We start from the raw sequence: 14891 nt of genomic DNA, 5'->3' as shown, positions 1-14891 counted from the left end.
TTGTTCTGTTGTTTCAAAATGAACAAAAAAAACCAATAAATATAATATTGGAAAAAAAACAGTGAAAATGTTTTTTATTCTTCACATTTTCCAAAAGAAAAAAAGAAAACAAACAACCTCATATTTTTCCAATCATATTAATTTGTCTAAGATACTGAAATAATGTTCTGTAACACTCATTTAATGAGTTATTGTGTATATTATGTGTATTATGTGTATTATATTATGTAGAATATCTATTAAATCAAAGTCTACTTTAATCTCTTTGAGGCCTTGACTCAAATGCCTTCTTTCTTCCTCATATCTCTCACAATGCAATATGATATATGACATGCTCCACCGTTTCCTCTGGTCCACAATAATTACATCCACCTGTGAATAAGCTTCTTTAACTGTGAACATGTTTTTTATTCTTCACATCTTTCCAGTCAGGCATTCTGCAGACGGCTACAAACCGCTCAGACGTCGGGGTCCTTGAGGGGTCCTTCCTGCCCTGCTCTGAGCCGCTCCGCCTGTGACTCTTCACGTAAAACCACCCGGCCACCGGAGAGAGAAGAAAAACGGTAAATTAACCCGTAAATCCTCCTCGAACCGACCGGGTCCCGGGAGCTATGATGGGCGGTAGGACCAGTGCGTTAGCCGCGGGAGTGTGCGGAGCTCTGCTCGTCGGTTACTGCATCTACTTCGACAAGAAGAGACGGAGTGACCCCAACTTCAAGAACAGGCTGCGGGAACGTGAGTGTTGACCTCTTCCTCTCCTCCTCCTCCTCCTCTTCCTCTCCTCCTCCTCTTCCTCACCTTCATCGAGGCCTTCCAGAGCTCGGTACCCGGTCCCGGTGTGGGTTTGGATACCGGTTCTGGTTGATTTAGCCTGCCGGTTAAGACTGACACAGTATGAGCTTGTGTGAAAGGCTCTGTAGTCCCGGTTACTGATGTGTAGGTCGCGAACGAGTCGGCTTTTTGAGCCGGCTCTTTTAAGTGAACAATAAGAGCCGGCTCTTTTAAGTGAACGATAATGGTACGTGTCCACAGGGGCGTTTTTTATCGTGAGGGGACGCGACGCTTCCCAACATTGGACGCTTGGTGTGCTGTCACTAGAAACAAGGCACTCGGCTCCTGATTGGACGAAAGCTTTCCTGCCGTTGGCTGCTGCTCCCAGCTTTCAAACCGGAACCAGTATGGAGGCTCGTTTGGAAACTTTCTTCTCTTATTTCACGAAAATAGTTCACCGAAATGTGTTTCTGAAAACATTTGAGGCGAGAAATAAACCGTGCAGTTGCTAAATCTGTCTTTATTTTTGATTGACGACGTTTATTTTTAAAAAAATTCTCGGGACTTTCGAGAGGCGGCGAGTCGCGTCGGATGCCCCCGATTTGCATAGAGTAGACGAGCCCTCAACTTTATGCAAATGAGGAGCGGGCGTTGTGACGCTCCGTTTCTCGAGTCGAGAGAGGAGTGCGATGTGCGAATAGCAGACAAGATGAGTGACAGTCGGAAATGAAGCAGCATGTAAAATTGTGGTATTTTGGAAATTATAAGGTTTAGTATAATTATATTGAATAATTTAAGTGATATATCTGCACACATACTAATCATAGGTCAAAACTGTGCAAAATGCAGAAGTGGTAAAACAAAGAGCCGTTTGGAGCCGATAGAGCCGGCTCTTCTTGGTGAGCTGAGCCAAATGATCTGGCTCACTAAAAAGAGCCGGAGTTCCCATCACTAATCCCGGTAACAACCCTTATATTGTGTTGTAGGATGAAGCTCTCACGCCGAACTCTGTTCAGTTTTTACACGTTTTTAAGTGTTTTCTCATTAACTGAGCAATTGGCATACTTTGTGGTGAATACTGAAGATCGTACACAAGTCCACAAGGTCTTCTGGTTAATTCGGCTTATATTTGACTAACCATGCAACACCAGTTAAAGGAGACTGACACAGTATCAGCTTGTGTGAAAGGCTCTGTAGTCCCGGTTACTGATGTGTCGGTCGCGAACGAGTCGGCTTTTTGAGCCGGCTCTTGTAAGTGAACGATAATGGTACGTGTCCACGGGCTCCGTGCTTTCCAAGCACCCCATTCATTGTCTATGTAAGCAGCCACGCAATGCATTCTGGTAGCGTCGCGATTCGAGAGACTAGGCGTCATAACGCCCGCTCCTCATTTGCATAAAGTTGAGGGCTCGTCTACTTTATGCAAATCAATGATACATGTATATTACATGTATATGTTACATATCTTATTGAAAGACTGAAGGAAAAAAGTAAAACTGCCAAAGTGGATATGTTATTGGAGTAAGATTATTTATGCTGAACTGAAGAGATGCTCCTATATATTGTTAAAGTACCTCATGTCATATACTATCTGGTATGTACCTTGTAGATATTCGCAAGGTCATGTTAAACTGACAAATATTTTAATGGAGTTTGGTGTAACTTTATTTAAAAAAAAACAAAAAACTATTTATCCAGAGCCTTAGGGCATACTTACAGTTGTTGCTGTTATGTTGTGACAATACTAGCCTTGCTTAAGGGCACCTCAGCAGACTAGCAAAACAGGTTCACGCATAAAGCTGTTACACAACAACACAGTTTGCATCACTGTCCTGCGAGCCGGGCTTTCCGCCAAATGGTGATTATGGTGTTACTCAGGGAACGGTGTGTGAGGCTGCTTGAAGAGCAACACTTCAGCCTTTTATCACTGGGCAGAGGACCAACAAGCTCCTTAACAAACTAGTCTTGTGCAGTCTATTATTTTATTCAGAACCTCCAGTTTCTGACAGGTTAATGATTTTTTTGAGACGTTTCCAATTGTTGAGCTAAGTTTTGACAATCAATCATTAAACCTTTTCCAGTCAAAGTAGGTGACTCTTAAACAGAAAGAGACTTTTGGCTAACAGTAATGGGTCTTGCTGGTGCTTTGAGATATCGAAATACATACAGTAGTTATTTATTTTATTAATGGCCATTCGATCGCCATTACCCTGCTGGATTGGTGATCGCCATCACTCACACGAGGGATTGACTGGAAACTATGCAGCATATAATCCAGTGTAACTCTATCTCATTGCCTCACTGATTACTGTTCACTCTCCTACAGACATACTGTATTCAATCATTGCTAGTGGAAACAAATATTTCCTCCTGCCACTGCGGCACATTAAAAGCCTCCAACTGGTGAAACACAGATGAGCTTTTATTGTGAAAAAGCCACAGGAAATACAATGTATTTGTCATGAAATACAATTTATGTGTAAACCAGGTATTTCCATTAAGTGTTTGGTGCTCAAATTACTGTTTACTCAGGCCTTGTGGTGAACAACTAGTTTATTTCACAGTTCTTATTTCACAATCACATACTTACAGATTTCTTTGACTCATAACCCATCTTACCGGTATTCACAAAACAAATAAACATTGGCCAAAGTGACCAGTAATTAACCAAACCACTTTTCACACAAAATAGAGAATTCTTCCAGTATCTATTCCCTTAATTAACTTTCTCCATTAACTTTTTATACCCACTATAACAATGACACAATCTGTATTCTGTAGACATTATAGGCATGTAATAGGCCTTAATCCTAAATGCTTTATGACATAATTACATATTCAGCAATATGTTTTCTGTGGCTGCACATCAAATAGAAAAATAAAAAACAAGATATTTTGCAGCAGTCTTTGCAAAATTGCTCAAAATCAAACGTCATATTTGGTGTCTTTAGAAACAGTCATTTCTTCTTGAAGTGAAAATAAATGTCTGTAGGTTTAACAGAGGTTTAGATAGATATTATCCCAACAACCTGTGCCATGATGCAATGTTGAAGACATGAATGCATCAAATAAATGTGTTGGCTATTTAATTGGATGCATATAATACAAAATCTAACTATAAAGCCAGGAATCTGTCTGTCTGTGCCTCCCTCCTGTGTTATTCGACTTCACACTTCGGACACGCAACACATTCAGTATTTGACCTTTAACCTTTATTTAACCAGGCAAGTCAATTAAGAACAAATTCGTATTTACAATGGTGGCTTAATTTTTCTGACCGTGAGTAACCGTGACCTGAGTGTGTTTTTCAGGGGTGGATTTAGTGATCTGGGGGCCCCAAGGGCAAATGCCATCTTGCTTTACTTTTCACAATCTTTTCTCATACTGGGAATGTTGGTATTGGCAGTGGTAGAAGAAGTAGGCCTAAAACTATGAACTATTAATAGTGAAACTATTAATAACGCAGAGTAAAAGTCGTGCATTCAGACGCTTACTTCAAGTGAAGAGTGAAGGAGAGGCATTATCAGCACAATGTACTTAAATATACTTAACATCTGTTCAAGTCGGAGCTTTGGATTCTAATATGATTCTGGATAGTTTACTAAATAATGCATCACATTTTAATTGTTTTATTTTGTGAGTAAAATCTGAATCTGCAATGTAACCAGTAACATTTCTCTGTCAGGTAAATGTAGTACTACAATGTTTTCCTCTGAAGTACAAGTACACAGTAAGTAGTATACAGATGAGTTACATATTTTTTTTTAAGTGATTTGTAAGTTATTTCGGGGCACAATGAGTTAGAATAGTAACATGATTCAATATTTTTCATATCTAAACATCATAATAAATCTGTAGCTGTTTGGGCCCTTTTAGTTGGGGGCCTCAGGCAGTTGCCTACCTTAAACGTAACGGTAAAGTCTGCCCCTGGGTCCCGTTCTGAACAGGCATGTTTTGAATGGGCACTGCACTAGTCTTTACAATGAAGTGTAAGTCAATCACCACAGTTAATAGATTCCTAAGGAAATGAGATCTAAATTATACGGTATTCACGCTAAATACCTTATGTACAATTGTTCCCTTTAATGAATAAAATAAATGCAGGAAATTTATAAGTATACTATGACCGGAGAGATGATCAGAGGGGCAGAGTTTTTACCACCATCATTAAGACCAGGACTGAAGTATGGGAGGAGTTTCTCAGTGAAGGAGCAGCCAGTAAAAGAGTAGATAAGAGCTGCAGCATCTACGTCATAAAAGGAGACCAGACCCTCCTCATAATCCACAAAAACCCCCAGCTTCTGAGGCCGAGACTTCAGAGAGAGGCTGACATCTAAATCAGCAAGAGCTCCATACTCATTTCCATTTCTCAAACATATAGTCCAGTTCCCATCCTCAGGGCTCAGTGTGAGGTCTCCCTTCCTGTTGATCGACTCTCTGGCCACTCCTAAAGACCATTTAGTCTTTCCTTTAACTTGAACCTCAAAGTAAAAGCTGCCTGAAGAGAAACTCTGCTTTCCTAAAACACTAACACAATTAGAAAATCTCTCTGGGTTGTCTGGGAGATTCTTCCTCACATCACTATCATTCACTTGTTTCCCATCATCAGACAGGATGAGATGGGGATGAGCTGTATCAGGATCAAGAGTCACATCCACTGCATACTGCTGGATCCTCTTCAGCTCAGCTTCAAGCAGCTTCTTCATCTCTTTACTGAGTGTCTCCTCCAGCTGAGCCACAGCTTTCACCACAGTCTCTTCATATGATGGACGGACGCTGACCTCTGTCCAGTCCTTGGTGGGTGGAGCAGCTTTCAGGGACTGGACACTCTGGAGAAGATGGAGTTGGTCTTCAGAGCGTGAGAGCTGCTCCACGTCTGCCCATCTTTTTGACAGCTCAGAGATTTCCTTTTCCAGCTCTTTGATGAAATCTTCAGCCTGTTTTTCTGTTATTTTCTGCTTCATTTTGATCGTGTCGATGAGATTGGCCAGACCTCTGTCAACAGACTCCATCAGAGAAGTGAAGACCTGAACACCTTCTGCTATATCTCTGTCTGCATATTCTTTACTGAGGTCTACCGAGTGTATGATCTCCTGAATCTTCAGTCGTCTGTTATGGATCATCTGCTGGATTTCAGCCTCTGTCTTCCCCAGCTCGGCCTTCTTTCCTTCATATTCATCTTTCAGAGGAACAACATCATGCATCTTGTGGTCTTCAACATTACAGAGCATGCAGACACATGTCAGGTCGGTCTTACAGAACAGCACCAGAGGTTTATCGTGCTTCGTACACATCCTGTTTTCCACATTCTCCACAGGGTCGATCAGCTGATGTGCCTTCAAACCTGACATTGTCAGATGAGGCTCCAGGTGAGTATCACAGTAGGAGGCCAGACACACCAGGCAGGACTTCAGGGCCTTCAGTTTGGTTCCAGTGCAGAAGTCACAGGGAACTTCTCCTGGTTTGGCAACTTGTTGCTCTGAGCGTCTTCTGCTGGCTTTCTGTTGAGCTGACTGTCTGAACTGAGCAACCATCTCAGAGAACAAAGTGTTGATATGCAGGTCAGGTCTTCTAATGAAAACCTCTTGACACATGGGACACCGGTACTGCTCATTAGTATTCCAGTGTACATCGATGCATTTCTTGCAGAAGTTGTGTCCACATGGTGTGCTGACTGGATCAGTGAACACATCCAGACAGATGGAGCACAGAAATTGATCTTCAGATAGCAAACAGCTGACAGCAGCCATATCTACACATTGAGAACAAAAGTAAAACTGTGGTCAAAAATATTTTAATTGCAGACTTCTTGATATTATAATGCACATGCAGGAAGTACTGCTGTAATGACAGGAGCAGATCAGAAAACTATATTTAATGTGGATCAGTGATGTTTGCCTGATACCTGATCTGCTTAATAATGTCAGTATGGGATCCAGTCAGATGAGATCAGAGCCTTCCTAATGTCGGGGTGTATTTTTGGTTCCAACGGACACTGTTGGTCCTGGTAATTTGACAAAATGGGGCAGTTAACAGCCGACCAATGTTGTTAGCTGTTGCTTTGTGCCATCTGCGATTATTTATTTTTTTGCTCTCTCTGTTAACTTCCTAACTCTGCTCGGTATCGAGTTCCGATCTGATGTAATTCACGCGTCAGATATCAGGCTGAGGTTACCAATCCATGTACTGATCCATATAAATATGTAATAATGGTGGAGAATGTCCCTCCGGCCGTGTTACGACTGCAAAGAAGCTAGTTAGCTAAGCCAGCATCTTTATCACTGAGGTTGTGTGGCTGTTCCCATTACTATCATTTGTATAAGAACATCTGGTCACACCACACACTATTTTGTAACAAAACAGATTCAAGAAGGAGTCACGCATATTGTTGTTTTCAACTTATTTGATAGTTTTTTTTGATAGTGTAGATATTTATTTCTCTAAACAGTTCTTCCACTTTTATTTCAAATATTAATTTTGAAATATAGCTTCCCATAGGATAGCCATAGCACCTCCAAGAAATTCCTGGGGTTATAATTTTTAATTATTAATTCCTTAGGGACTGATCACACCAAGACGCGTCTCTAGAAATGCATCGCCAGCAAAACCATTGTTTTCCCACCATGCATCGCCTGGTGGAAAAAATGCTCTCAACTTTCCAGTGCCAGGAATAGAGTTGCACCGCTCATCAATGTCCAACTTGGCCAATTAAATCAAGCAGGCTTTACTACTTTTCCTTCCTTCCTTGTGGTAGGGTTAGCTAGCTAGGTAGCTGTTGCACTTTGAGAGAGTTACAAAGTATGTGACAGGGAAGGGGGAATCCATATCTCATGTAGTGGTAGTTTCATGTAGACTATTGTGTCTTTGAGAGACATATACAAGGTTGCATATGCGACCAAAAATCTGTCACGTGCGTGTTGTGACTAAACAATTTAATTAGTCGCAATTAGTCACATTTAGCAGGTCTGTCTGTGTACGTGTGAAACTGCGCCCTGTACTCCTCCTTGAGCGGCATCACAACCATAAAACATACCGGTAATTAAAAATGAAGAGAACTATTTTTCATTAAGAAAAATACTGCGGTGCCCGTTACATCTGTCCCCGGCCCTGAACTGCCCAGCCCAGACCCAACATCATCGGGTTGAATTAAAACATTGAATCAAAGTTCTCAAACTCAGTCAGTCAGACATCTGCAAACAAACCAGTTCTCAAATGTGGGTCAACTGCTGCCATAGAAAAGGCTCCACCCAGAGGCCCGAAGCTTAGTTTGTAAGAGGAAAAGTTTTCGAACATGCCCAATATATCCCAGTTTTATCCTTTTTAAAGTTTTATTCTTTTGAAAAATATGAACAATGGCTGCAGCAACAATATACTTTACCTTCTTTAAACAAAAGTGAGAAGAAATCAAATTTTAGTTTGATTTTAAAACACAGTAAACATTCTCAGTTGTACTCACCAGTGTTTGCAGAAGAGTCTCTGATGTGTTGTTGAAAAAGACCTGATGAATCACTTTATTGATGAACTCAGTTTAATGTTTCTTTTGAGAGAAACCGATTTGTCTCGACCGTCTCAAGTCTCCTGCGACACTAACAAACCTTGAGTTTCATTTAAGAAATATTACGTTGAAACGTTGTCTTTCCAGTTTTGCTCCGCCTCTCACTGCAGCTCCAGGTTTTGACTTCCTCAAGCTTAGGCATGATTTTAATTACATACAGGTTTTTCCTGGCTCAACATGAGGGGAGGGGAAGGTTGTTCTGTACCTAACTTATTGTAGAGTTCATTTTTTTAAGGGGAAGCACTAAGCTGTGTAGGCACTCTGTGAGAAGTGGAATAGTAAGAATACTCTAATATATATTACTATACTAATTGCTACTACTAGCAGCGTAAACAATTTACTGGACAATAAAAAGGTGCATTGATAGAAGACAATCCCAAACATATCTTTATGCCTCCACACCTTCGACAGCCTTGGCCTGAGGCATATTGTTTTTGGGTTGTACGTTGGTTGGTCCGTACGTTCGTCTATCCGTTCCGTTCTCGAGAATGCGATATTTCAGGAACACCTTGAGGGAATTTCTTCAAATTTGGCACAAACATCCACTTGGACTCAGGCATGAACTGATTAGATTTTGGTGGTCAAAGGTCACTGGGAACTCACAAAACACATTTTTGGCCATAAACTCAATAATTCATATGCTAATTATGACAATTTCACACACCTTTTTAATAGGATAAAATTATGGCGTGATGACATTTTGGACAGACATGGATGCAAATTTCAACTTGTTCACATCAGGTAAAAGATGAGCTCAGGTTTTGGCTGCAACAGAAATCTTTTGGTATATTCATCCTGTTTTTTTTTTTCTTCAGTTGCACAGGCCAGGACAAGACCAAGAAATATAGTACGGTCACTGTTGCACTATTTAATGGATCACCATTTACAAACACATTATTTGTCCTCCTGTACGTGTATCACAAACAGTGTCTCCACATATAGCCGTGTTTGGTTAACAGTACAGTGACTCCATGCTTGTTGTTCCTGTGTGTTGGGGTCCATCCAGTGGTCGCTGTGTGCCATAACACCAGTTATAGTATTGTACATGGAAGCTTGATGCTGTTGTTACTGTAGTGCAACAAGCAAAATGACTTTGAATTCAGCACTGAGTCACTGCTTACTCAGGCCTTGTGTACAGCAACTAGTTTATTTTTTACAGTTTTTATCTACAATCACAAATTTACTAATTTATTTGACTCATAAGTCATCTTACTGGTATTCACAAAAAATAAAAGTTTACCAAAGTGACCAGTAATTAGCAAAACCACTTATCAGACAAAATAGAAAAAAAATTGTAAATTGTATTAAAGTAATAATATATTAATTAAATATTCAGTGGTATGTTTCCTGTTGCAGCAGATCAAATGGAAAAAAAAAAATTTAAATAAATATAGATATGTTGCTGCACTTTTTTTCAAATTCTCACAAATTCAAACTCATGACCCACCATAACGTGTGTCATGATGCAGGGTTGATGAATGCATCAAATCAATGTGTTGGCTATGTAACACATGGAGTAGTCTCTCATTTTTCCTCCCCCTTCCATTCATGTGATCCTCATCATATTTGTCCCAGTTGTAGTCAAACAGTTATTACCCTGAAGATTCTCATGAAATCAAACCTTCATTTTCATATTATTTTTGGCTGGCATAAATAGATATTTAATGCACTTAATTTCAGTAATTACTTCTCTGTATATACTGTATACAGAGAGACAATAGAGACATGTCAGCTGTCAGTGATGAAACCACTTCTATCAAGGTAACTTTTGAAGAAATGGTTAAAACCAAAACCAAAGTTTGTTGTTTTAAGAGGAGTTGTGTGCTGCAACAATTTTTTTTGTTTTTTAAGTTAGTAAAACTGTGATAATTTGGACTCTGACTGTTTGTTTTGTGATTCTGTTTCAGGGAGGAGAAAGCAGAAGGTAGCCAAAGACAGGGCAGGCCAGGCAAAGGTGAGCACAAACACTTGTTATTGTGTTGTAACACTTCCTGATATCACCTGTCAATCAATTCAGAACAAATGAGTGTGCTTTATGGTAAGGAAAAACCATACAATCCTGTCTGTAGCCTATGTTATTACAATATAAGTGTTATTATCAGTGATGTTTTTGTTTTGTTTTTCTCTTTAAAATCCTGTTCACATCATGTAATAACATTAATACATAATACAAGATAACTCATTTTTCTAGTAGAAGCAGTGAACACTATTTTTAGGATTTTATTTTAAAGGCAGAACCTCTTCACTTCCTGTATTGATGGAAATGGCATAAAAATGTAGTATGTAAAGATGTAAATGAAAGAATATGATGATATATCTAGTTTAACAGTCAACCACTATGTATTTTTATTAAGGCTGTCAATCGATATTTAAGATACTTAATCGCATGATTGTCCATAATTAATCGTAAAAATATATTATCTGTTCAAAACGTTTATTACTGTTCATGAGATGATGACTTCCTGTGAGGTCTGACCACAGAGACCCCAAACAAACAAAAAAACAAGCAAAGAGTTTTACTTCCTGTGGCTGACGGATGTTTGTCCTGCAGCTCCCAGACCTGAAGGACGCTGAGGCGGTGCAGAAGTTCTTCCTGGAGGAGATCCAGCTGGGGGAGGAGCTGCTGGCTCAGGGTAACACCTCCACACACCAACACCTCCTTTTACATTCACAGTTTGATTTTCATTCACGTGATGTTTATTGGTTCTCGGTCTAATCGAGGCAGCAGTGAGAGCTGGGTCAAAGTCCTTCCTCTGGTCTCTGTGGAGTCTGTAAGTGTGTCTTTATGTCTTGTGTTTGTGCTTCGCTCCACAGGAGACTATGAGAAGGGTGTGGACCACCTGACCAACGCCATCGCGGTGTGTGGTCAGCCTCAGCAGCTGCTGCAGGTGCTGCAGCAGACTTTGCCTCCGCCCGTCTTCCAGATGCTGCTCACCAAACTGCCCAGCATCAGCCAGGTAGGCGAACACTTCCCTCTTTATTTTTTATTTGGACCTCCATTAGTCTTCCTGAGCCCTGTTTCAGAAAGCGAGATTAGTGAAAACTCTGAGTTAGTGAAGCTGTAGAGATGAGGAAAACTCTGGACTTTCAGTTCCAGAAAACTCTGGGTCAGTTACCATGGTAACTGACTCTGTGAACCTAGGTTTTCTTTAACAAACCCTGAATTTCTCTCTGTCTCCTCCATCTTACAGAGCCAGACACGCTGCTTTATTTCCTCATTCATTCAGTCCGTATCAAAGTACATTAATTAGCGGAGGTTCACGTCAGAATTTAAAGATATTAGTTTGTTAATCCGGACTATCAAAAGTTACTGCTTTTATGTGCTGTCAGTCATTTCTTTGAACATTCAAATATCACACAGCATCTAGTCCCCCTCAGCTCAGAATAAAACCTCCGAATGTCCTTCTGTTTTATAAAGAAGTTTATGACTGTGACTGAGACAGCTGTTTGTTTACTGCACATAATGTGTAATCTCATTTTAAATAGTATAATCAGTATGAAGCTCAGACACGTAGAATCAATGAATAATTATCTCTGTCACTCATGGTGTGATTTGGTCGCACCGCTGGAACATAATTCCTCTAACATTGGAGATAATATGTTAATATTTGTGAGTGATCAGGATCGTTTTGCAGCTGCAGAATGGATTTAGAAAGTGAGTTTTTTAAATATGCTGCCTATAGTCAGAACGTGTTTTAACAGCATTTCAGTGACTGTTTAAATTTACTGCATTTGTTGAAGTAGCTGAAATGAATTCACTGAATGCTGTTTAGCCAATATCCAAATAGATGTCTACAATTTAAAATCTACTCTATTTTAACCTTTAAATCACCAAACACATTATTACTGGGTCAGATTGTGAGCTTACAATCATGTCTCTATGTTTAGATATATTTTATTTTATTTTTGAATCTTCAACTGTATGTTTCAGCTTCTGTTGCCGGTCCCTGTGGTTAGTCCCTGTCAGATAAAAGCTGAACAAATCTATTGAAAATGTAATGTAGGCCACAGCCTTATACACAATCAGATTCCATAACTTTATCATAAAGGAAATGTCAGTCTGGTAATGGAATCATGAATTAATGGACAACACTGAATACAACTTTATTATATTATTGACACTTTCCCCACTCTGACTTTTTTTTAAAGATAAATATGCCCGGTCAGCATATACATGCATTAATATTAGGGCTGTCAAAGTTGACACGTTCACGTTTTTTAACACATTTTTAAAAACGCATTAATGCAATCAATCATCCAGAGGTTGTAGTGAGCTCAGTTTTAAAGCTTGAGTGAAAATACTGATATCATATGAATCCATTGGTACCAGCCATGTCATACTAGCTTTTTGGGAAGGAGACTAAATAACGCTCCGAACTTTGCGCTAAATTTTTTTTGGCCATTTTCAAAGAGGGTCCTTTGACCTCTGACCTCAAGATATTTGAATGAAAATGGTTTCTATGGGTACCCACGAGTCTCCCCTTTACAGACATGCCCACTTTATGATAATCACATGCAGTTTGGGGCAAGTCATAGTCAAGTCAGCACACTGACACACTGACAGCTGTTGTTGCCTGTTGGGTTTGAGTTTGCCATGTTATGATTTGAGCACATTTCTTATGCTAAATGCAGTACCTGTGAGGGTTTCTGGACAATATCTGTCATTGTTTTGTGTTGTTAATTGATATCCAAAAATAAATATATCCATACATTTGCATAAAGCAGCATATTTGCCCACTCCCATGTTGATAAGAGTATTAAATGATTGACAAATCTCCCTTTAAGATACATTTTGAACAGATAAAAAAATGTATGATTAATTTGCTATTCATTGCGATTAAATATTTGAATCGATTGACAGCCCTGATTAATATCTCTACGTCCACTGGATTAAAATGGAGGCTCTGCCTCTTATTTACCTGTTGCCATGGTGAATCGTAGTATCAGAGCTCCATTGATGATGGCTTTTTATGTTCAGGTTCAACCTACTCAGAGTTGATTGAACTGACTCTGATCAGCTGTTCTGAAACCGAAAACTCAAGAGTTTCCCTCGTCAGGATTAGTCAACTCAGAGTTCAGACTTAGGTTTAGAGTTTGTTAAACCTGCTTTCTGAAACGAGGCCGTGTTCTCCACACAGAAACAACAACAAGTTTAAAATCACACAGTATCAATAAAACAAGAAAAGGTAAAACAAGCCAGTTTGTTCTCTGCTTTCTGTCCTGCAGCGTATTGTGAGTGCACAGAGTCTGAGCGAGGACGATATAGAATGAGAGGATCGAGAGGAAACACCCGCCACCTTCCCCCTCCTCTTCCTCATGTGGACCCCTCCTTCCATGACGACCTGCTAACGCCTCGGCCTCCATCACTCCGGCCGACGTCCATCACTTCCCATCAAGGCGTCCTAAAGGGAATTCGTTTTTTATTCCTGGTTTATCCATGACAGTAGTGTTTGTTTTTTTTACTTAAATTACCCGTTTTGGGGTATAAAGAGTATCTGGATCATAACGGCCAGAGAATTACAAGAGCCCGTCCCCGCTCCACCATCATTAGGTATGTTCTCATTAACTGGACTGGGTGTTAACATGAATCCGTTCCTTCCCTCAGGGTGGTGTAGCACGCATCCTGACAGCATCATGTACCAGGTTTACACTGTCTGACAACCATCTTCATGGTTATTATGATATCAGTCGTAGAAAGTGACACAAACAGGAATCTTCTCTCTGCTCGGATGCTTCACAAAGTATTTATTGTTTTATGTTATCAGTCGTCTTTCTGTTCAGTCTCAACTAAACACTTTTTAAAAAGTGATTTTTGTTCATTTTAAAGAGGACGATCCTCTTTAGGAAAGACAAAATAAAAAATGTGAACAAACTATGAAGTTGTCTTGTGAGTTTATTTGATTAGGTCAACACTATGAGCTTTCGTGCTTGTCGCTGTGCACGGGTCAACGCTCGCAATCTAGTGATTAAACATTATTAAAATAAGCATCCTACAACAGTTTGTGTGACTTTGTGCCCAGCAGCTCTTCATTTCTGTACCTGTAATTTTAGAGATCAAAGAGACGTCCCAGAAACTACAGTAAAGATCTTCTCCTCCAGAGATTCATCCACAGCAGGTCAAGACTAAACTTCCTGTTTCACTACTGCGTCACTTTTTCTTTATCATTTCTTCAAAGAAATAACTGCGTTTCGAATCAAATTGTTTTCGTCGCTGGTCAGTCCTGCTTTGCCTGGAATCCCACAATGCTTTGCAATACACTCGTGTCCCAAAGAAAACAGCATTAATGGAACAGTTCAACATTTTAGGAAATATGTTTATTCGCTTTCTTGCTGAGTGTTAGACGAGAAGATCAATAACACTCACGTCTGTATGTTAAATATGAAGCTACAGTCAGGGTGTGGTTAGCCTAGCTTAGCATAAACACTGGAAGCAGGGGGAAACTGCTAGCCTGGCTCTGTCTAAAGTTTAAAAACACACCTGCCAACACCTCTAAAGCTCACTTATTAACATATTGTGTGTAGATTGTTTAATGTGTATACAAACAGAAATGTAAAAACTACACTT

General features: G+C 39.9%; 2 protein-coding genes across 2 annotated transcripts; one reads left to right on the top strand and one right to left on the bottom strand.

The window, feature by feature from the left end:
* The first annotated feature begins 475 nt into the window (after positions 1-475).
* On the top strand, positions 476-14201 carry LOC141764585 (mitochondrial import receptor subunit TOM20 homolog). The gene is made up of 5 exons (XM_074629897.1): positions 476-735; positions 10234-10280; positions 10878-10959; positions 11141-11283; positions 13553-14201. The coding sequence occupies exons 1-5, from the start codon at positions 612-614 to the stop codon at positions 13595-13597; spliced, it is 441 nt and encodes a 146-aa protein (XP_074485998.1). The 5' UTR covers positions 476-611; the 3' UTR covers positions 13598-14201.
* Positions 3951-8350, bottom strand: LOC141764577 (E3 ubiquitin-protein ligase TRIM39-like). The gene is made up of 2 exons (XM_074629886.1): positions 8228-8350; positions 3951-6523 (listed from the first exon to the last, which is right to left on the bottom strand). The coding sequence occupies exon 2, from the start codon at positions 6519-6521 to the stop codon at positions 4881-4883; it is 1641 nt and encodes a 546-aa protein (XP_074485987.1). The 5' UTR covers positions 6522-6523; positions 8228-8350; the 3' UTR covers positions 3951-4880.
* Positions 14202-14891: the final 690 nt, after the last annotated feature.

The sequence above is a fragment of the Sebastes fasciatus genome, chromosome 3 (genome assembly GCF_043250625.1).
Source record: "Sebastes fasciatus isolate fSebFas1 chromosome 3, fSebFas1.pri, whole genome shotgun sequence".
In the NCBI taxonomy this organism is placed as follows: domain Eukaryota; kingdom Metazoa; phylum Chordata; class Actinopteri; order Perciformes; family Sebastidae; genus Sebastes; species Sebastes fasciatus.
The sequence above is the reverse complement of the archived record's forward strand: the minus strand, read 5'-3'. Positions and strand labels throughout refer to the sequence as shown.